Source organism: Dromiciops gliroides, chromosome 4, assembly GCF_019393635.1.
Source record: "Dromiciops gliroides isolate mDroGli1 chromosome 4, mDroGli1.pri, whole genome shotgun sequence".
In the NCBI taxonomy this organism is placed as follows: Eukaryota; Metazoa; Chordata; class Mammalia; order Microbiotheria; family Microbiotheriidae; genus Dromiciops; species Dromiciops gliroides.
This window is the reverse complement of record NC_057864.1, coordinates 129,609,913-129,632,942: the sequence shown is the minus strand read 5'-3', so window position 1 is coordinate 129,632,942 and position 23,030 is coordinate 129,609,913. Positions and strand designations below refer to the sequence as shown.

At 42.0% G+C, this 23,030-nt stretch overlaps 1 protein-coding gene across 2 annotated transcripts in view; it reads right to left on the bottom strand.

Moving 5' to 3' along the window:
- Positions 1 to 19,865, bottom strand: part of STUM (stum, mechanosensory transduction mediator homolog) — a 102,943-nt gene extending 83,078 nt beyond the window's left edge. For both annotated transcript variants that reach the window (XM_044005361.1, XM_044005362.1), the window contains exon 1: positions 19,301 to 19,865. In XM_044005361.1, the coding sequence (XP_043861296.1) occupies positions 19,301 to 19,514 (214 nt within the window). In that variant the 5' untranslated portion in view covers positions 19,515 to 19,865. The remainder of the gene's footprint in view (positions 1 to 19,300) is intronic.
- Positions 19,866 to 23,030: the final 3,165 nt, after the last annotated feature.

Below are 23,030 nucleotides of genomic sequence, written 5' to 3'. Positions count from 1 at the left end.
AAATGGAGGGGGCAGCAAGATGGTGCAGTGGATAGAGCATTGGCCCTGGAATCAGAAGGACCTGAGTTCAAATGTGGGCTCAGACACTAGCTGTGTGACCCTGGGAAAGTCACTTAACCTCGATTGCCCCCAAAAAAGAAAAAGAAAATTTTAATGAAATCCACAGAACTCGATGATTCATGAGATGAAAAGTAATATGAGAATAAAGTCAAAAGATTGAAAAAAATAAGAGAAAAGTAAGGTTTCGGCTATCAAAAACAACTGACTTGGAAGAAACATTAAGGAGAAATAATTTAAGAGTCATCAGGCTGCCTGAAAACCACATTCAAACAAACAAACAAAAAAAGCTGAATCCTACACATCAGGGAGGCATTAATTAAAACTGTTCAGATCTAATAGAACCAGAGAACAAAGTAAAAAAATAAAGGATCTGCTAGTCACCTCCTGAGAAGAATACTCAAAATGAAAACACCAAGAAATGTCATATTCCCAAATCCAGAGTTTTCAGGTCTAAGACAAAAAACAAAACTGTAAGCAGCCAGGAAAAAAAGAGTTCAAAGACTTCTGCATCAGCAGATTCTAAGAGTCACCTAAGAAATGGAACTTATGGGATGGATGGCTAATGTACAGGGAAGTAGACTAGAGCAGCCGGCTTGACAGTCTTTTGACCAGCTCACACGTGCAGTGAAGGAACTCAGCTCTTACATGCCAGTTGGCTCCATGCCCTGAACTGAATGGACCAATCTGTGCACCACTACAGAAAATTGAGAAAGAATCATAGACTCTCAGAGTAGAAAAGGACCTCTACTGTCATCTGGTCCAACCCAGACCTAAATGAGAATGCCCTCTACAACATATCTGACAAGAAGTCCTCCAGCCACTGCATATTGGGGCAAACCATTTCACTTCTGGATGGCTCTAATTGTTGGGAAGTGCTTTCCTTAACTAAAACCTAAATCTGCTTCTTCTACAATTCTGAATAATCCACCAGTCAGTAACATTCATTGAAAATCTGCTTCATGCTCCTCACTGTATTAGGCTTTCTGAGAGATACAAAAAGTAAATAGAGCAAAGCCCATGTCTTCAAGGAACTCACCATCAAGAAGGAGAAACCTACCTGATGCACATGCAGCAAGGAGCATCATGATATGCATCATCCAAAAGAGTCGATGTTTGGTGGCCACTAGGTGGCGCAGTGGCTAGAGCACCAGACCTAGAATCTGGAAGACTCATCTTCCTGAGTTCAATTCTGGCCTCAAACCCTACGTGTGTGACCCTGGGCAAGTGCAAGTCACTTAACCCTCTTTGCCTCAGTTTCCTCATCTATAAGAGGAGCTAGAGAAAGAAATAACAAGTATGATAGCCATCTCTAGTGTGAGCAGAAGGGAAGAAAACAATAAATTTACATGATACCTTTATTATATATTTAAAAGGAAGAGCAAGTTTTACATAGATTTGCAGTTTCATGTGCAATCATCTTTTTATTATACTATGTTATGGAAATGTTTGTCTTATTCCATAAATTTTTAAAAATGAATTTTTTTTTAAAGGAAGGAAATGGCAAACCACTCCAGTATCTTTGCCAAGAAAACCTGAAATGGGGTTCTGAAAAGTCAGAAATGACTGAAAGCACGTGCACACGGTAGTAGGAGTAGGAGTAGGTAGTAGAAGAAGCAATGGTAGTCTTAACAATATAGTATAGAATAGTAATGGTAGTAGAAGCAGCAGCAACCTTAATAATAATAATAATAATAGCATTTACATAACACTTTGAGGCTTGCAAAGCATATTAACTCCTTTGCTCTTCACAGAAACCTTGTAGAATAGGTATCCTCATTTTATAGATGAAGAAACTGAGGCAGAAAGAGTTTAAGTGACTTGCCCAGGAATCACATAGCTAGTAAGTAATGGAGGCAGGATTAGAACTCAGGCCTTCCTAGGGGGCAGCTAGGTGGTGCAGTAGATAAAGCAGTAGCCCTGGACTCAGGAGGACCTGAGTTCAAATCCAGCCTCAGAAACTTGACACTAGCTGTGTGACCCTGGGCAAGTCATTTAACCCTCATTGCCCTACCAAAAACAAAACAAACAAACAAACAAAAAAACCTCAGGCCTTCCTGACTCCAAGTCAGTCCTGTGCTCTAGCACTTAGTTACAGGGCTTTGACATGTATCATTGCAGTGAATTTATCTTCTCAATTATGTGTTACTTAGCCAAGTATTTTAAAAAGGGTTTATACTCAGGTTCATAGACCTAGAGGGTATCTAGTTGGACCTCCTAATTTTTCAAATAAGAAAACTGAGGCCCAATGAGGTTATGTGACTCCCCCAGGGTCACGCAGGTAGCAGAGGCATGATTCACTCCCAGACCCTCTGACTTTAAGACCAGTGCTCTTTCAGTGGCACCTGAAGTCTTTCTCCCTCAGTATCTACTATATGGGCACTTCCAGCCAGTCTGGAGGTCAGGAATGTGCTAGGGGTGGTAGGGAAGCCAGCTCAGTCCTGTAAGAACAGTTCACTTGTTTGCTGTGTAACTTTAGAGAAATCCCTTAACTTCTCTGTGATATCTGCCCTATATGATGAGATCATACATGGGAAAGCATTTTGAGGGTAAAAAAAGTGTTATGCAAAATGCAAGTCACGTTGTTGTTGCAGTCATAGTCCAATGCAGATGATTGACAATAAATGAAACGACTGTGATGAAGAGAACTCTGGGTAAAATGTAAACTCCTGGAGGGCAGAGATTGTTTTGCTTTTGTCTCTGTGACTTTAGTGTCTCACAAAGCCTCTGCTTCCCAGGTGTCTGCTGAATTCAGTTGAGGTACCAACAAGGAATTAAGTGAGCAGCGTGTACTTGCATTGCATTATCCAGTTCTGAAACATACATTAAACCTCCCATTTCTGTTCTGAAAATTGAGTTCTGAGTTTGTCTCCACAATCCACCTTTAAAAGTAGGCTGGAGGGGGCAGCTGGGTGGTAACAGTGGATAAAGCACCAGCCCTGGATTCAGGAGGACCTGAGTTCAAATCCGACCTCAGACACTTGACACTTACTAGCTGTGTGACCCTGGGCAAGTCACTTAACCCTCATTGCCCCGCCCAAAAAAAAAAGTAGACTGGACATTTACTTTCTTCTAATTCCAAGTTAATACAACACGTGTTTCTTGACCACTTGTAACATGTTTAGCAGTAGGCTAGGCACATGTACATTATGAAGGGGTTGGGGGAGACCTATTTATTTTCCTTGGATCTGCCTTGGAGTAGCATTTTTCAACAGTCAAAAAGAGTTTTTATTGTTGTTCAGTCCTGTCTCATTCTTTGTGACCCCATTTGGGATTTTCTTGGCAAAGATAACTAGAGTGGTTTGCCATTTCTTTCTTCACTGAATTCGGCAAACAGGGCTAAGTGAGTTGCCCAGGATCACACAGCTATTAGTGTGTCTAAGGCTGGATTTAAACTCAGGTTTTCCAGACTCCATGCCCAGGGCTCTATCTATTGTGTCACCTAGTTGCCTCCCCTCAAAGGGTTTACTGAGCAATAACTGTGCCTAGAACTGTGCTACATGCAATTACCTAGTACTAGGCTTATAAAGTCACCCTAAATTTCTGACACTATCCCTTTCATCATTGCTTATAATACAATTGTAGGGAAACCACATTTTAAATATGATCCACTTTCCATTAACCACCCTATCATAATTTGATCATTGTACACCTAATCCAAAATAGCAGCCTTCTCCCTAAGTCAGGATACGCTGAGTTGGGAATAGATAGGCAGAGGCTAAGGATGGAAAAGAGACTATGCTGTCTCTGGAGAGTCAGCAGAGGGAATAGGGGGATCCTGCCAAATTCCCTGCCAAAAAGATATATATTTTTTTAGTATTTGCTTTCCCTTTAAACATACTATGATCCAAAACGCTCAGAACCTCTTTTATACACAGTGTACACATCAGCCTTGGAGCACAGCTCATGTGAAATCATAAATTTGCAAATGTCATCACACCAAGGCAGGCACTTAACACTCAGGACAGCTGGCTTGCCTTAGAGTAGCTGTCTCTGTTTGGGGCAATGCCTCCTCCTTCACCCCTTCATGTATATCACACCCCTCCCCTCCAAAAATAAAAAAAACCACCAATCATTTACTTGTATTTACTTGGGGCTTAAAAAAATAATGGCTTTTGTTTTGTTTTGTTTCTCCTTGGGATTATGTCCCCAGCCCCATTTCTGGAAAGAATCCATTTGGCATCTTCCAAACCATGGAACCCAGCAGAGCAACCAGTCTCTGTGGCTCAGCTGTTTTGTACCTACTTGGTCATAGTTTGATTCTACTTTTTGTTTCTGTCCAAGAACATTTCCTGGATTCTAGGCATCTAAGGTGAGAAAAAAAATTCACTAAAAAAAAAATGTTCCTCCTAAGTAGTTCTATAACATTAGAATCTGTTCCAGTTTTCCCTGGGGTGCTCTTAAGATTCAGCCAATGAGGCCCCCAACAGGCTCCAATGGAAAGTTGTTAATACTTCTACCTTCCCCATTTAGACACACTGCTAACTACTAAGGGATCTAGTCTTGGGCACAGCCTCTAGCCTGTTGGGAAACTGCAATTTTTTTCCCATTGCAAATGAATGTTGTTTAGTTGTCTTAGGTGTGTCTGACTTTGTGACCCCCCTTTGGTGGGGGGGGGGCGGTTCTTGGCAGAGATACTGAAGTGGTTTACCCCATTTCTTTCTCCAGCCCATTTTACATATGAGGAAACCAAGTCAAACAGGGTTAAGTGACTTGCCTGGGGTCACATCGCTAATAAATGTCTGAGGCTGGATTTGAACTTAGATCTTCCTGATTTCAAGCCTGGCAGTCTATCCACTGCGCCACCTAACCGCCCCAAACATATATAGTCAAGCACAATAAATTCTCACGTTGGTCATATATATGTGTGTAGATGTAGATGTGTAGTGTATATGTATATATGGGCATATATACAAATATGTCTTAATCTAGACTCTGAGTTTATCACTTATCTATTCAGAGGAGGGTAGCCTGTTTCATGAGTCTTCTGGAATTGTGGTTGGTCATTGGGTTTATCAGAATTCTTAAATTTTTATAACATTTTTATTATTGTATTGTTCTCTGGTTCTACTCACTTCACTTTGTATTAGTTTATACAAGTCTTCCCAAGTTTCTCAGACACCAAACCCTTCATCATTGCTTGTAGCACAATAGTAGGGAAACCACATTTTAAATATTATCAACTCTCCATTAACCACACTAGCATAATAAAATAATTATACACATAATCCAAAAGAACAGCCTCTCCCCATTCATATTTAGGCTATGGGATACATATATTTCCTGTACCTCTCCTTTGTACTCATTTCACTCCTTCATTATCCGTGTTTTTGTAATTGTTCTTTGGTACCCCCACCTTGGATTGTAAGCTCTGGGAGAGAACAGGGCCTGATCTTTTGTATCCCTACTACCTTATATACAGTAGGTGTTTAATAAATGAGTTTCCCGCACCCCCAAATAGAATTGGTGTATCTGGTGTGATTGGAATTCACTCCTACCTGAAATTGATGCCACTGAGCTTTGTCTCAGGAAGAAATTGGAAACTTCAGTTTTCCCATTCTTCTTTCCTATTTCCTATACCGTTGTTAGGAATAGACAGCATCGCTTTTCAGAATGATGTATAGTTCTACCCTAACATAGAGCTTATATGTTTCTACTGTTAATACCTTCACTGAACTGCCCAGATAGACACTCCATCAAATGGTTCTAGGAACTATAGAAGGAACTTGACCTCCAGGAGTAGCTCATGGCCCACAAGGAAGTCAAACTAAGACAAAGTTAGTGTCCTCCCTTCTAGGGAAACATGGAAATGTGACATGCCAACAGATGTGACTGCAGCACTTTAGACCAAGAGGGAAGAGTGGAAAAGAAAATTTCCTTGGCCTCCTCCTGAAACCTATGTCATGATTTCTAAAAAACCTCCTTCTTACCATCTAGTTGACTAAGAAAGGAAGGTTCTCATCATAAGGTGTCCAGCTCAGGGGGAAAAAAATACAGATATGTTAAAAGAATGTAAATTGGGGCAGCTAGATGGCGCAGTGGATAGAGCACCGGCCCTGGAATCAGGAGTACCTGAGTTCAAATCCGGCCTCAGACACTTAACACTTAACTAGCTGTGTGACCCTGGGCAAGTCACTTAACCCCAATTGCCTCACTAAAATAAAAAAAAAAAAGAATGTAAATTGTTTAAGAATCAAGGCTCAAAAAAAATTTTTTTTAAAAAAGAATCAAGGATCAAAAAACCCCCCCCAAGGATCATATAATTCAGAGCTAGAAGTGACATTAGAGTTCATCTAGTCCAGTGGTGTCAAACTCAAATGGAAATGGTGCCACTACTTTGTACATAAGTATCCCTGAGGGCTGCAGATTGACTTCATTTTTTAAAGTATATATTTGATCTTATTTGTATAAATGTATATATTTTATTATATTGTATTTTGATTTATTTTGTTAAATATTTCCCAATTACATTTTAATATTGTTCTATCCTCTCCCAACTCCAATCATTTGGGAGTGCTGTGGACTGACACTTCTGCTCTATTCAAACCCTCTCATTTTACAGATAAGGAAACTGAGGCCAAAGGAGGTTAATTGACTGACTGTAAGGTAATGAATAGAAGATCCAGGATTTGAATCCAGGCCCAGTAACTCCAAATAATCATCTGGCTTGGGGGTAGGGGGGTAGGGGAGAGAGGAAGAGAATTTGGAACAAGAAGTTTAAAAAAAAATTATCTGGCTTCTCCTTGAACACATCCAGTAATTCACTGATTTTGTAGTCAACTACAATTACTAAGCCTTTTTCACAAAAATGACCATCTAGCCTTGTCTCCTACATCCTCTACTTATAAAGCTAATTTTTAAAAGAAGTACAGGACTTGACATTTATATCTATTAAATCTCATTTTTGGCCATGTCCCAAACCCATGAACCAAAAAAAAAAAAAAAAAAAGCCAATGGTCCCATGGCCTGTGCAGCTCCACTCCATTTCTGCAGTCATGGCAGAAAGAACATTGAATGCCAAGAATCAGTTTTAGACCATCTCTAAACATTAACTTAACTCTTGGTCATCTAATGTGAGCTCTTCTTTTAATGACCAATGAGTCAACATGCTAGTGGAAGAACTGAATCATTTCAAAATTTACATTCCTTTTCTTTTATAAACAAACCCAGAATATATAAGGACGTTGCAGCCAAATGGAAGGACAACTCCCAGGATCTCTTAGATGAAGAAAATAAAGGAATTGGTGCAGTTGATTAAAAAGCTAAATCCCTATCACAAAGACAGCCTTGAACTTGGAGACAAGAAGTCCTGGGTTTAAATCCTATCTCTGGCACAAACTATGCGATCATGAATACTCATAAGCCTCAGTTTCCTCATCTGTTAAAAAAGTAGGGGCGGCTAGATGGCACAGTGGATAAAGCACCGGCCCTGGATTCAGGACTACCTGAGTTCAAGTCCGGCCTCAGACACTCAACACTTACTAGCTGTGTGACCCTGGACAAGTCACTTAACCCCCGTTGCCTCACCAAAAAAAAAAAAAAAAGTATATGTACTATCTACTTCAAAGGCTTTTAAGGGCTTAAATGAAGTAATACAGGTAATGGAACTATGGTATAAAAGTATCATCACACCCGCAAAAAAAAGTCTCATCATGATGAGGAAGTCCAAAGAACCAAGAAACTGCTTCAGCTAACAAATACTTGATCTCCTTACCAAGTAAAGATGCCAGTTAAGAATTTGTTAAATTTTCCCCAATAGTGAAAGGAATGTGAACAAATATCTCATATTAGTCATTTTGTATAAGAAAACTTGGAGAAAAGGAAAAAAATGAAAAAAGTGAAAAATAACCTGCTTCAGTTCTGTGTTCCATCAATATCAGTTCTTTCTTTGGAGGTGGATAGTATGTTTCATCATTAGTCCTTTGGGACTGTATTGGATCATTGTATTGTTAAGAATAGTTAAGTAGGGGCAGCTAGATGGCTCAGTGGATAAAGCACTGGCCTTGGATTCAGGAGGACCTGAGTTCAAATCCAGCCTCAGACACTTGACACTTAACTAGCTGTGTGACCCTGGGCAAGTCACTTAACCCTCATTGCCCTGCAAAAACAAAAAAACAAAAAAAGAATAGTTAAGTAGGGGCAGCTAGATGGCTCAGTGGATAAAGCACTGGCCTTGGATTCAGGAGGACCTGAGTTCAAATCCAGCCTCAGACACTTGACACTTAACTAGCTGTGTGACCCTGGGCAAGTCACTTAACCCTCATTGCCCTGCAAAAACAAAAAAACAAAAAAAGAATATTTAAGTAGGGGCAGCTAGGTGATGCAGTGGATAGAGCACTGACCCTGGAGTCAGGAGTTACCTGAGTTCAAATCTGGCCTCAGACACTTAACACTTACTAGCTGTGTGACCCTGGGCAAGTCACTTAACCCCAATTGCCCCACTAAAAAAATTTTTTTAATTAAAAAAAAAAGTCGTTCAGGTTTTTTTTAATAAACAAGGATATATATATATATATAAACAAGGATATTTTCAGAAACTTTGTCAGCTGTGTTCTAGAAATCCAGGAACACTCTCATCAAATAAGATATTAGTAATGGGGGCAGCTAAGTGGTGCAGCGGATAGAGCACTGGCCCTGGATTCAGGAGGACATGAGTTCAAATCCGGCCTCAGACACTTGACATTTATTAGCTGTGTGACCTTGGGCAAATCACTTAACCCTCATTGCCCCGAAAAAAAAAAAAAGATATTAGTAATGGTCTTTGCAATTTTAAAGCCCTATTTATGTACAAGCTGTTATCATTATTTATTACTATATCTGTAGCCTCTCCCTCATCTACCACTCTAATAAATCCATCAAAAAAGTACCTGCCTTAACTCATCTGTACTCTTCCTTCAATGCTCAGTTCAAGTTCGGCCTCCTACATGAAGCCTTCCCTGATCTCCCCACCTGCTAGTGCCTTTCCATAGCTTGTGTAAACCTTGTCCCAAAGCCCAGTGGTATGGGACTCTCTCCTTATTGGTGGAGGTGAATGCCCTGCCGTACATGAGGGGTGGGGTAGAATTGGTAAGAGGTGAGAGGAGCATCCGTCTCCATTGTGTCCCTTTTTCCCCGCTTGTCACTGTAGAGACAGGTATTCTCCTTGGGTTAGGTCCAGGACCCTCTCAGGTTCTCTCTGATTTCTATTGCTTTGTCATTTGTGGGGAAGAGGGATCCCAAGTTCTATATCGAAGGTTTGACCTCTTTCCCATCTAATACCAATTCCACAATTAGCATACATAGAGAATAGCAAAAAAAAGGTCCATTTATCCAAATCGTAGCCAAACAGAAATCGGAGAAGGAGAATATATACCAGACAATACAGAGTGAGGCAGCTCTCCCATTGGAGATTACTCAGCTCAGCCAACAGAGAGGGCCCTGGATCTTACCCAAGGGGAAGTTGCTAGACTTCCCAGCAAGCTGGGAAATGAGATGTGATGGAAGCTGCCTTTCCTTTTCATGTTTTTCCCAGAGTCTTTTCCTTCAGCAACCTGAAATGGGGTTGGTCTCTTCCATCTTCTCCCTTGAAGCTGGAAACCAGCAACATCTGGATGATGAGTCCCCAGAGGGGACTGGCTGAGGCTGGAGTTCTCCCCTCTTTCCAATTCTACCCCATCCCTCATACAGATCAGGGTATTCATCTCCACTAATAGAGAGTCCAATACCAATGGGCATTGGGACAGAAGTTACTCTTGTATTTACTTTGCATAAAGTTTATGTTGACCTGTATGTGTATGTTCTGTTTTCCCAGGAGGATGAAAGCCCTTTAAGGGCAGAGATTGCTGCTTCATTTTGTCTTTATAATCCCAGCCCCTAGCACAGGGCCTGGCAAATGATAAACTCCAAATAAATGCTTTTTGATGGATTGATTGAAATCTAGTCATCACATCTAGTATGCGCCCTAGAGGGTTTGTTGTTTTGGGTTTTTGTTTTGGGGTTTTTTTTGGAAGAGTTACTCAATATTTTGCTCCTGCCTGCAAGGATGAAATGTAGAAATACACAGGTGGGTATTCTTATACTAAAATCTCTGATTGCACATCTAGGTCCCACAGTGATGGAAATTCATGAAAATACTGTACTTAGCGACAAATTCTGTAGGTGGCTTTGGCAAACACATGCTCACACACACAATTCAATTCAGTTTAATAAACATTTATTAAGTACCTACTATGTTCCAGGTTCTATGTTAGTCATGGAGGAGATATCAAGACAAAAGACCACACAGTTCCTGCCTTAAAAATATTTCACAATCCCGTAGAAAGGATGTTCAGTCAGTCAATAAGACAAGTACAAAAATAAGTATCTTATCTCTGGCATGATTATTTTCACCACCCCCTCTCCCAAGTTTCAGTACCATAACCATAAAGTCTGTCACAAAGATATATTTCCTCCCACACATCTAGGGAGTAGGGGGCATAAAAGTCTATGTGGTAGATCCCATTTTTCTGAGGCTTACAAAATAACTTGCCCTCCCTTTTGCCATTCCCAAGCCTGTCAAATTAACTTAGGCCTCAGCCTCACAGGTTGTGTGACCACAATGCTGAAAAGCACCAAGACAATGGTTATTCACAGTCTGAGTCACAATTCATCTCCTCCCCATTCAGGATGTATTGTGGGAATTCCTCCCAAGAATTAATTTTCAGAGGAGGGGGAACAGGGACAAGAAAAATAATTAAATTGAGGTTTTATATCTATATCTATATGTGTGTATATATGTATGTATATAAATGTGTGTGTGTGTATACACACACACACACACACACACACACACACACACATATATATAAGGAAATTCTATTTAATTGGATGCTCCTTAAGCCATGTCTTCTCCTGCCCCTGATCTCTCCAGCACAACAGATAGCCATATGCTGCTGGAGGTACTCAGAATTCAGCTCACCTCCTCACTGGTCACATTCTGCTTTTAGCTCAAAGGATAATTATGATACTATGTTCCTAAGCCCTGTGGATTCTGACTCTTCAGTCTCTCTCAATCTATTATTCCCTCTCCTCTATTCCCAATGTTCCTTAACTACCACCTGCCTAGAATACTGCATCAGCCTCCCACCTTGAGCCACTGTCAGATTAAACTTTCCTATACAAAGATCTGATCATGTCCCTCCTTTGATTACAGCTGTTCAAAAGCAATCTTTTACCTACCAAACATAGTCCAAGACCCTTACCCTGGCACTTAAGGTCAGCAGCAACATTCCCAACAGGCTTTGCTCTCTATGCCTGAAATGCCCTCTCCCAGCTTTACCCTTCTGTCTTCTGAAATCCTACTCATCTTTCAAAGCTCAGCCCAAATGACTTCTCACATGAAGTCTTCACTGATCGCCTAGTGAGAAAAGATTCCTCCTTCCTCTAAAATTACATCATATTTTCTAGTTCTTTGGTTATTGGTATATTCTATTTTTTGTTGTCGTTCAGTAATTTTGCAGTTGTGTCTGACTCTTTGTGACCTCATTAGGGGTTTTCTTGGTAAAGACACTGGAATGGTTTTTCATTTCCTTCTCCAACTCATTTGACAGATGAGGAAACTGAGGCAAACCGGGTTAAGTGACTTGCCCAGGGTCATACAGCCAGCATCCAAGGCCAGATTTGAACTCAGTTCTTCCTGACTCTAGGCCCAGCACTCTGTCCACCGAGCCACTTAAATGCCCATATTCTATTTTACACGGCAGTTATTAAGTGGTTCTTGTTTGTCATGATGGACAGAGTCAGCCTCAGTGTAAAGAAGACCTGAGTTTATGTCCTGCCTTTTACAAACAAAGTTATATGATTCTGAGTGAGTCATTTAACCTAAGTGCCCCAGGTAACTCCCTAACACTATAGGTTATGGACTGAGTAAAAGTCATCATTGGCACAGCTAGGTGGCGTAGTGGATAAAGCACTGGCCTTGGATTCAGGAGTACCCGGAGTACCCAAGTTCAAATCCAGCCTCAGACACTTGACACTTAACTAGCTGTGTGACCCTGGGCAAGTCACTTAACCCTCATTGCCCTGCAAAAATTAAAAAAAAAAAAAGATTTATTTGGGGCGGCTAGGTGGCACAGTGGATAGAGCACTGGCCCTGGAGTCAGGAGTACCTGAGTTCAAATCCGGCCTCAGACACTTAACACTTACTAGCTGTGTGACCCTGGGCAAGTCACTTAACCCCCAATTGCCTCACTAAAAAAAAAAAAAAAAAGTCATCATTAATAGCAGGAGTTTCCCCACTTGGAGATTCCCTACCCCTATGAAATCATAGGTCTAGTCTCTCTTCTACCCCCCAAACAATTTTATATTTATTGTAGAGTATTGCCCTATTAATGGATAACTGGATGGCACGGTGAATAGAGTGCAGGCCCTGGAGTCAGGAAGATTCCTCTTCCTGAGTTTAAATCTGGCCTCAGACATTTATTAGCTGTGTAGCCCTGAGCAAGTCACTTAACCCAGTTTGCCTCAGTTTCCTCATCTGAAAAATGAGCTTGAAGAAGGAAATGGCAAACTACTCTAATATTTTTGCCATGAAAATCCCAAATTGGGTCACAAAGAATCAGACATGACTGGCAAACGACTCAACAACAATAATTGCTTATTAATATATATACATATAAACACACATATATATAAAACATGTATATATACACACAGAAACAGACACACACATTGTAATAACAGAAACAGATATACATGTATCATCCTTCCTACTAGATTATAAGTTTCAGGAGGTCAGAGACCATGTCTTAATTTGAAAGGTGTGCTGGAACCATTTCTAGCTGCCTTGAAAATTTTCAGTGTGAACATTTATACTTCAGAAATCACTGCAAATTAGGGTTTGATTTATTGTTCTGTTATCTCCAGACTTAAGAATGTTTTAATAATTCTGATTAAACTTAAAAGTGTATACATTTTCCCCCCAGAGGGTATGGTTGTTAAACATTTACCAGCACATCCCTATCTTCCCCTTCCTTTTATTGCCATACTTTTAACACAGTAAAATGTATTTGCATTTATAAAGCGAGTTAACATTTATAAAACATTTTCTTCCCAACAACCCTTTGAGTTAGATAATAGAAGTATCATAGTCTCCTTTTTACAAATGAAGAAATTTAGGTCCACAGAGGTTAAGTGAGTAGCCCAGGGCCAGGATTTGAATTCAGGTCTTCTCATTCCAAGACCAGTGTAATCCAGAGGTGTCAAACTCCCAGCACAGCCCACAACAACTCCCCAGTACAGACAGAACCAGAATAAAATATAATTGGGAGGGGCAACTAGGTGGCACAGTGGATAAAGCACCAGCCCTGGATTCAGGAGGACCTGAGTTCAAATCTGGCCCCAGACACTTGACACTTAATAGCTGTGTGACCCTGGGCAAGTCACTTAACTCTAATTGTCTCACCAAAAAAAAAGTGTGTGTGTGTGTGTGTGTGTGTGTGTGTGTGTGTGTGTGTGTGTATAATTGGGAAATATTTAACAAAATAAATTTTAAAATAACATAACATAGATGTTAATTTGCAGTTTTCTAAGTCAATATGCGGCAAATAGATATTCATTTCTGTTTGAGTTTGACACCATCAATTTACATGACACCACTGTGTTTCTCAGTAGCAGAGTGAAATAAATGAATAAGTGAACAACTGAATTTTTGTTGACTGACTATATCCTTTCATCATAGAATCTAGATTCTCCCTTCAAGGTGTCCCAATCAAGTCCTGAAACTTAGCTCATGAGAGCTGGCCTGGTCACTTTAAGCAGTACAGCTCCAGATTCTGACCCAATCCCACAATGGTATTTTTCCCTTAAGTAATATACTAATCAGGTACTAATATTTGGCTCCCCCAAAGCAATTGGTTCCTTTATAACAACAATGCTATAAACTATACTTATGTAGATTTTTTAAATTATATTTATTTTATTTTATTGTTTGATTTTTATTCCGACTTGTCTCCCTCCCAGCCCTGTACATCATTTTTTTATGAGTAATATCTCATACCCATGGGCACACATCCAGTGCCAGTATGGTATAACAGAATGAGCCCAGGATTTAGGAGACTTGAGTCCCCTAAATTAGCTTTATAATCTTAAACAAATTACCTTTCTGCAAAAATAAGAGAGTCGGAGTAGATTAATGACTCTGAAGGCTTCCTCCACTGCTGTGATTCTACTTTACCAGATAATTCATCAGGCACTTAACTATGTGCAAGGGCTGTGTGACCCTGGGCAGGTTACTCTCCCTCTGTGGGCTTCAGTTTCTTCATATGCAAAATAAGGGGTTTAGATTAGATGATCTCTAATTTACACCCCTCCCTCCAACCCATTTTGCACTCCAGTTCTCTTTCCTACAATCCTATGATTTTGTAGCATAGTGTGAGATAGAAATTTAAAACACAGTCCATCCTTGTTCTCAAGAAGCTTTTGATGAACCTGGGTAGGGGGCTACGAACTCATAAAAAGTTAAGCAACAACAGGGATAGGAAGAGAACCTGTAATTTCATTGCTTTTAGGAACTCTGAAGTGATGGAAATTCCTTCTACCAATAGGTTGGCACATTCTCTTCAAGGTATAATCTCAGAGAGTTGCCTAGATTGCTGGGGACATTAGATAGTCTTCCCCCACCTCTCTTAATACTAGTGCTTCTGTCTGTTCATTATTTCCTAAGTATCCTGTAGGTAGCTTGTTTATACATTTCTGTTTCCTTGTTGTCTCTTCCATTAGACTGTGAGCTCCCTGAGGGCAGGGAATGTCTTTTGCCTTTCTTTGAATCTCCAGCACTTAGCAAAGTAAGTGTTCAATAAATGCTTATTGACTAATTAGCTAGCTGCCAGTTAACTTGCCTAGGGTCACACAGTATGTATCAGAAGTGTGACTTGAATGCAGTCCACCCTGGTTTCAAGACCAGCTCTCCACAGTGCCACAATACCTCTATAAATAAAAATAGAAGAATTAAGAGTAAAGAAAATCATTTAACATTTTGCATGACTGTACCTGTATACCCAACAAATTGCTTATTTTCTTGAGGAGGGGACAGGAGAGAGAGAGAGAGGAAGAGAGAATTTAGAACTCAACATTTTAAAAACAATTTTAATTGTTTTTATTTTTAAGTGGAAAATATTTTTAATTTAAAAAAAGAATATAATTTAAGAGATGACACAAGGCTCTAATGAATTTTCCAATTAACAAATAGAGAAAATGAGCATCACCCAGGTTAAAATGATCTTGGAATACTTCATGTAGGAAGGAAACTGGGATTTAAAGGATTGGAGACATATGTAGTTCAATAACATTCTAATGTCCAATATTAGCCTGAGGGGGTGGCCAGTGTTTAGTGAAAGTCATTGTCTAAGATTGTGCTTCTCTCTATTTCAGATAGAAAGCTTAGTTTACTGAGTCAATCAAAAAAGATAGAAACACAAAATTGCAGATTTGATCACTCCCTTTAGTTGGTGTGCACTATAGTTATAGAATGTTATATTTGGTTAGATTTTAGGGCTACCTAATTCAGCTAATTTGGTTTAAATCTCACCTCTCCTACTTGTTGTTTAGTTGTATCCCACTCTTTGTGACCCATTTGGGATTTTCTTGGCAAAGATACTGGAGTAGTTTGACATTTCCTGTTCCAGTTCACTTTACAGATGAGGAAACTGAGGCAAACAGGATTAAGTCACTTGCCCAAGGTCACACATATAGTAAGTGTCTGAAGCCAGATTTGAACTCAGGAAGAGGAGTCTTCCTGACTCCAGACCTGTGACACCTATTTACTAGCTATATAAATCTTGAGCAAGTCATTTAATCACCTGGGCTTCAATTTTCTCATCCCTAAAAGAAGGTTGGATTACATAGCCCCTGCAGTTCTAAACTATGATCCTATGAACCTTTCTCTCCCTATTTTGTAGAGAGCCACTGAGACTCAGAGAAGTGAAGTCATTTGTTTAAGGTCACATACATAAAACTTGAGCACAGATCTTTACTCCCATTCTTCTGATAGTACCTACTAGTTCACAAACAATAATTGTAAGTATGTGGGATAATCGTCCTATGTGTCTGAGCACGAAGGTACCAACAATGGTCCTTTCCAAGCCTCTCTGTCATTAAAAGGATTAGTGCATGGTACTATTACATCTGGAATATGTGCACATGTATGGTGTGATAACATGAAATCTAATGAGATCATGTATGTGTATTACTCTATAAATCATAAATCACATTATAGATGTTAGCTATTATTACCATAATCCAAATATTTATAATCCATTCTAAAGAGTGACTCTCCCCGTGGGCCCAAAGGAGAAAACTTTCCTAGGGAAGGCAGAAGGGGGAGGCCGCTTCCATCCTGGCATTAATTTATTTTTTGCTGTGAAATACCATAGGGTGGCATTTACTTCACCACTTGGGGAAAAAAAAAAAGTGGAATCCAAGCACATCAACAATGATGATGATCCATATCCTCCAAACAGATGGAAAGACAGTGTGTTTTTATTTCAGCAAATGGGGCTTTCTGACATGACTCAAGTGGCCTCCCTGACATTGTCGAAATGCAAAGACTGTTTTCATGATGCAACATAGAGCCTGGAACACTTGATGGTACCACCAAATCCCAGAGCTTGGGGTCTGGACCTGTGATTTCATTGGCAGGGGGCACTCCCTCCAGATCAAAGCAGGTATCTGCAACTTACAGTCATAGAGTTGTCCAGTACTCTGAGTGTGTGACTTACCCAGCCTATATGTGTGTGTGTGTGTCACACACACACACACACACACACACACATCTCTGAGATGAGACCTGAAGCCAAGCCCCCTTGGCTTTGAGGCCAGCTCTGTCTTTACTCACTTTACTCACCATGCTGCCTCTCAGAAAACTCCAAATGGTCTCTGACTCTCACACTTATCTAACACAGCAATGTACTCATAAGCAAAGCTTGAGCAAATTCTCCCCTGCCTAGGGCCTCAGCGGGAGGTTAAAGCTAAGACAGCTATAGCATTCACTAAGTCAGTGTAATTTGGAAATTGTATCTCAGGAGCCAGTAGTGACCTGAAACAGGTTCTTGGTGGCTCTCTCCCCAGTCCCGGTCCCTTTTCTCCTGCTTCTGATGCTACTTCTGGGGGAGTTCTTGGTCTGAGGAAAATAAATAGGGGGTAAGGTTGCACTGTTGACATTTTAATACCAAAAAAATCTTCTGACGATAGACTATATGATTTATGTAGGTATTATGTAAGCCATGTGCAAATGCACTTTACTTCCCTCCCCTACCCCCAACAGATTCCCCATTTTTCACACACACTTGATAAAATTCTCACAAAGGGTAGCTTAGTGGATAGAAGCTGGGTCTGCAGTCAAGGAAGATCTGAGTTCAAATCCAACCTCAGACACTTATCAGCTGAGTGACCTTGGGCAAAACACTTAACCTCTGTTTGCCTCAGTTTCCTCAACTATAAAATGGAGGTGATAATTGCTCCCAACTTCCAGGGCTGTTGTCAGGATAAAATGAGATATTTGTAATAAAACTTAGCACAGTGCCTGGCACATCTAGCAAATGCTAGATGAATGCTAGCTACTATTAATAAGGTATCTGCCGTGGGGTATTAAGTGGATAGACCAAGACCCTGAGAAAGGGCAAAGAGCTGAGGGGAATGACTTCTGCCAGGACACAGAGGGCTTGGGAACCCAAGCAGGGGCCTTGTCTGGGCTACCTACTGCCAGGCTATGCAGGAACAAGTCTTTTACTGAGGTAGATCCAGAAAGGATTGCCTTTTCCCAGCCTAGGCATACACCATTTTGCCTCTGCCAACTGTTCTGTGAGCCTGAAAATTCACATTGCTGGGCCTGTGTGTGTTTGAACTGAGGACCCCACAATCATGCCAAGTACAACCTGTGCCAAGGCTGGAGTGAGTGGAAGAAAGAAACCTAGAGTGTATATATAAATAGGAGGGGTGTGGGGGTTTAAGGCTTGAGGTAACACGGACAGCAAAACTTTTCCTTCTTCATTCCTCCTTCTCCTACCACCCCCAGCTAGAATTTTGGCCTCAGACCCAGTTGTGATGGAGTCCCCTACCATCCAGTCCTAAGTGGGCATATATGCGTATTCTGGTTTACAGGAAATGGACTTAGGGAGAACAGGTCAAAAGTCACTCTTATGTTCCTCTGGAAAACCAAAAAAGAAAAGTGGGGGAGGAGAAAGGAAGGCAAAAAAATTTTTTTTATAATAACCAAGTGACTTTTCCATTGAGCTTTACCAGAAGTGCTTTTAAAAAATGGAGATAAAGGTGAGAGAAAGACAGGCAGGCAGGGCCCTTAGTTTCTGGCTTTTTCTATCACTCCTCCCCTGCTGGCCAACAGACAGAGGTGCACGATGAACCACTCAGCCCGGAGCCCAACCCGTCCCTGTCCTGTTCCTGCTTCCTTGGGTCCCTATCCCTCTCTGACAACTCTGAGGATAGGAGAGCTCTGTAGAAGCCACCCGTTCTAGGCTTTATGCCAGGGACAGGGCACCACCCTGGGTCCTCTTCTCCCTCCTCTAGCATTTTTCTAGAAGGAAAAATGCTTTTCTCCCCTTCTAGATGGCTTCTCCCTGAGCCCATTTACAAGAAAAAAGGGAGGGAAGGGGGTTGGATGCTCTATGGGAACGAGATAGAGAAGTGGGTCTACTAGAGCTAGCTTGAATTTCAACCCGGCTGACAGAGGAAAGGGGGATGGGGGGGGGGGGTCGGAGTTCGAAGGAGGAGAATGAACTACCAGATCAGTGGGCAGGGCGGGCTGCCCGCGGATCGCGGCACCAAGATTCTGAGGAACACCACCACCACCACCACCACCACCCCAGCCAGCTGCAGCTCATCTGGCGCCTCCAATGCTACCCGAAAAGTTTCCATCTCCCCGCTAACTGGGAAGGGCAGGGTAAGAGTTAGTAACGAGATGCCGTCGGGAAAAAGGCTCTGGCCCCTCTACTCCCTCCTTCTCTCCCGGGATGTAGTCCACTTCGCTCTACCCACCGCCGATTGTTTCTCCAACCCGACAGCGCCCCCGCCTCAAAGGGATGCAGCTCCTGGGGTGGGCTGGGCAATCGTCGCTGCCATCCAGGACGCCCCTGGGGATGGCAGTCGCACCCCCTCAGCCCGGTCAGAATCGCACCTCCGGGGGTCTCCTCCGCCCCCTGCCCCCGGATCCTGGCCAGCAGCCCTGCGGTCACCCCGCATTTGGAAGGCGTCCCACCCGCCCACCTCTCCTTACCCAGTCCCGGCACGAAAGTGTTGAGGAACAAGCAGATGACTGCCACGGGGAACGGCATGTAGGGGATCGCTGCACGCAGGGGGCCCTTCTTCTCCCGCACCTGCACCACTACCCCACTGGACGACGATGCTCCCCGGGGGTCCGCGGCTGCAACCGTTGCGGCCGCCGCGGCGGCCGCCGCCGTCGTCTCCCCGTCTTTGTGGGGATGCTCCATGGCTACTACGGGGCTCCCTGGGACGCCGGGGGGCTTACAGGAGGCTGCTGGAGGGGGGAGGGGCTGTGCGCGCCCTCCAGTCCCCACTCGTGGGGTCTTCCTGGCTCACAGGTGGTGGGAGCCGAGGGCCAGTGGCTGCTGCTGTTGCTGCTGCTGCTGCCGCTGCTGCTGCGTCCCCTCCACCGCTCTCCGAGAGAGTGCTCAGCCGCCCAGCCTCTCCGTCCGGGGACTAGATGCTCCGAGAACTCTCTTTCTCGAGCACACACGCGTCAACACACACATATACACACTCACACACAGGCGAAGGAAAGGAAAGGGCAGCGTGACACTTCAGTGACAGTCGTTCATTGCCCCTCCCCCAGCTTGACTTCTTCCCCGCCCCCCATCCTTCACCCCCACTCTCAGAAGGAGAACGATGGAAAAGAAATTTTAGGTTGATGTTAAACAAAAGCGAAGCTGGTAGGGAGGAGACTTTTTGGTGCTAGGGATTAGAAATTACTCTCTCTCCCCGAAGAAAACTATACTAAATTTCTTAGAGGGAAGGCTATCCAGGAGCACATTCTGTCTTCATTCTTCTGCCACCCTTTCATTTTTACATACTTGGACTAATTTGTCCTTACAACATTCCTAAATATGGAAAGCCGCCCGTGGATCATTGCCTTCATCAGAGAAATGCATTTCACAAATGAGGAAACTAAGGCAGGGAGTAGTTACGTGATTTGTTTCAGGTCACGTAGAAAAATCAATTAGGGAGCCTATAGTAGAGCTCAGGGCTTTGGGTGGGGACTGCTCTTTGTGAGCATCACCGCTAGAGATCTTTACGAGATTCAGCAGACAAAGATCCCCTATAGTGGGACAAGAGGCGAAATCGATCTCTGCCGGAGTCTTCATCCAAGAGTGTTGTAGAGACCGGGGGAAAAGAAGCCCCCTCAATGTCCTCAGCATAGGTATAGAAAGCTTGTAAGGAAGGAGACAGCGCCGTCTGGTGGTTAGCACTCAACAGTTGGGTACCCAAGTTGTGTCTCTTCCAATGTCTACTTTAGAAGAAAAAAAAATCAGTGTTGAAATAAATAACTGAATAATGCCCATTCCTGTCCCCAATCAAAATAAGCAAAGAAGCCAAACAAAAACAAACTAGGCTGCTATTAAGGAGGCTGTAATGGAAGATGACCTGAATTTTCAAGACTGACTCAAACTATCTAGATAATTGTGTAACCCTTTCACTTTTGTATATACACAAAAGTAATCTGCTAGTCTGTTTCTGTTTCTCTAAAAATAATAGTGCTTAAGTTTTCCTGAAATTTCGTGTTTTTTTTTAAATGCCCACTACAAAGCATTACCGCTCTTTTTAGGAAAGGCTATTAAAGAATAGGGATTGTTGTTTTCTAGGTCAATGGCCACCGAACAGCCAGGAGGAGACAGTGATATTGATTGCTCCTCTAGTCAATGACTCCCTAAATTGTGTGCCACTTAAGTAACAGTGAATAAAAAGAGATTTGGGAAGTCAAGTATAATCTGAGATGACTTCTTGTTATTCCAGTTAAGTTCAGCTCTTCATGGCCCCATATGGGGTTTTCATGGTCTAGATACTGGAGTGGTTTACATTTCTTTCTCCAGATCATTTTACAGATGACTCTAGACCCAGCACTCTATGTACTGAGCCACCCAGCTGCCACCTTGCTGAGATGTCTAACCTTAAAATCCTAGAAGCGGTTTGCCATAGTGAATAGCATGCTAGACTTGGAGTCAGGAAGACTTGGGTTTTAGACTTTTACTAGCTATGCATACCTGAATGAGTAATCTACTCATAGGATTGTTGCGCAAATCAAATGAAATATTGGACATAAAGTGCTTTACAAGCCTTTAAGGTAGTAAAACTTAAAACCTGTATAAATGTGAGTCCCTGAGCTGTTCATGAGCAGCGTAGCACAGTGGATAAAGCACCAGACCTGGAGTCAGAAAGACTCATCTTCCTAAGTTTAAATCTGGCTTCAGTCACTTACTAGCTGTGTGACAAGTCCCTTAACCCTGTTTGCCTTAATTTCCTCATCTGTAAAATGAGATGGAGAATGAAATAGCAAACCACTCCATTATCTTTGCAAAGAAACAACAAAAGACCCTTGGCTAACAGGATCCTTTAAGAGGGTCTGCAGGTAAGTACTTCTGGAAACTGGGTACAACCAGAATTGCTGTCAGATCTTCAAATAGGGCCCCATTGTCTAGACTGAAAACAATGGAAGGGAAAGACCTCTGGTCTCAAGTTAAGATGTCAATTATAGTATCCACTGTGCTACTAAATAGAATATATGACCTTAGCCAAAACTCTTCAGACCTCAGTCGCTTCATCTTTAAAGGGAATTGGATGAGATGGTCTGTAAATTCTCTTCCAGAACTATGAATCTACAATGAACGTTTGAAGTGCCCAGGTCCCACTTCTGTACTTTGCAGTATGAGGTGATGAGTGGGGTGGAAGGAGGCAGGAGGAGAGGAAGATGTGATGCAGCTGACTGCCTGCTGACTATTTCAGGTACTCACATCCTTCTGAAGAAAAGCCCAGCCTTTAAATAATTCCCCAGACACAATCAATCTGTAACAAACACAGCAGAGGAGTGATGGCATCAAGAGCTAATAGCATCAGCTAAACAACACAACTAGGCCAGCCACTGGGTCATGAAGATGAAATCTATTTCTTGGCCTTGTTCTGTCATTAGTGGAATAAAGTATTTTTGCTCGAGGCCCCCTTTTTTAAAAAGGGAAATAATAACTCAGTACCAAGTTAGCTTCTGAATCATACAAAGAATTGAACGGGTCCTTCTAGCAAAGTCAGATTTGTAGTTTCTAGATAATTGCTACTTTACTGGCTCAAATTGAGCAAGTATTTATCATGTACATGTTGTGTACAAATCATTGAGGAGGAACATGCAAAATAAATCTACAGTCCCTGTCCTCAAGAAGCATTCTCCTGGAGACATATGGGTTGTTTGCCGATAAGTACAATGGGTATCAGGCACAGGGCAGCCCATTGGTACTGTTAGAATCTTCAAAAGAGCCCAAGTCAGATATGGTCATTTCTCTCACAGAGGTGTGCTTGGTAGGGATTGGTGACCAGTGAAGGAAGAGGAACACATGACCTGGGGAATTTGAAAGGTCCAGAGGGCTCTTCTGTACCCTGTCATCCCAGAGTTTGTTTCAGTTAGTATAGCCTCATTGCCGAGAGGAACAAGAAGCGACTTTGGAGAATGACCTTAGAAAACTCAGCCAAATGGTTGTTGAGAAGAGCTTCATCTGCCGATGCTACGTCTGGGTTTGAACTTGGTGGAACCAATGCTGTGTAGGAAACGAGCTAAGTTTTGAGCCTAATCACTCTCTTCCCACCCAGAGACCAAGGCGGTGTAGTGGGTTCCCCAAGATATTAGGGGAAAATATTTTTTAGTTTGTTCTTGCTATATCTTTGAAGTAAATATCTTTTTTTTTTTTTTTTTTTGGTAAGAGTGTATATGAGAGGGGCAGCTAGGT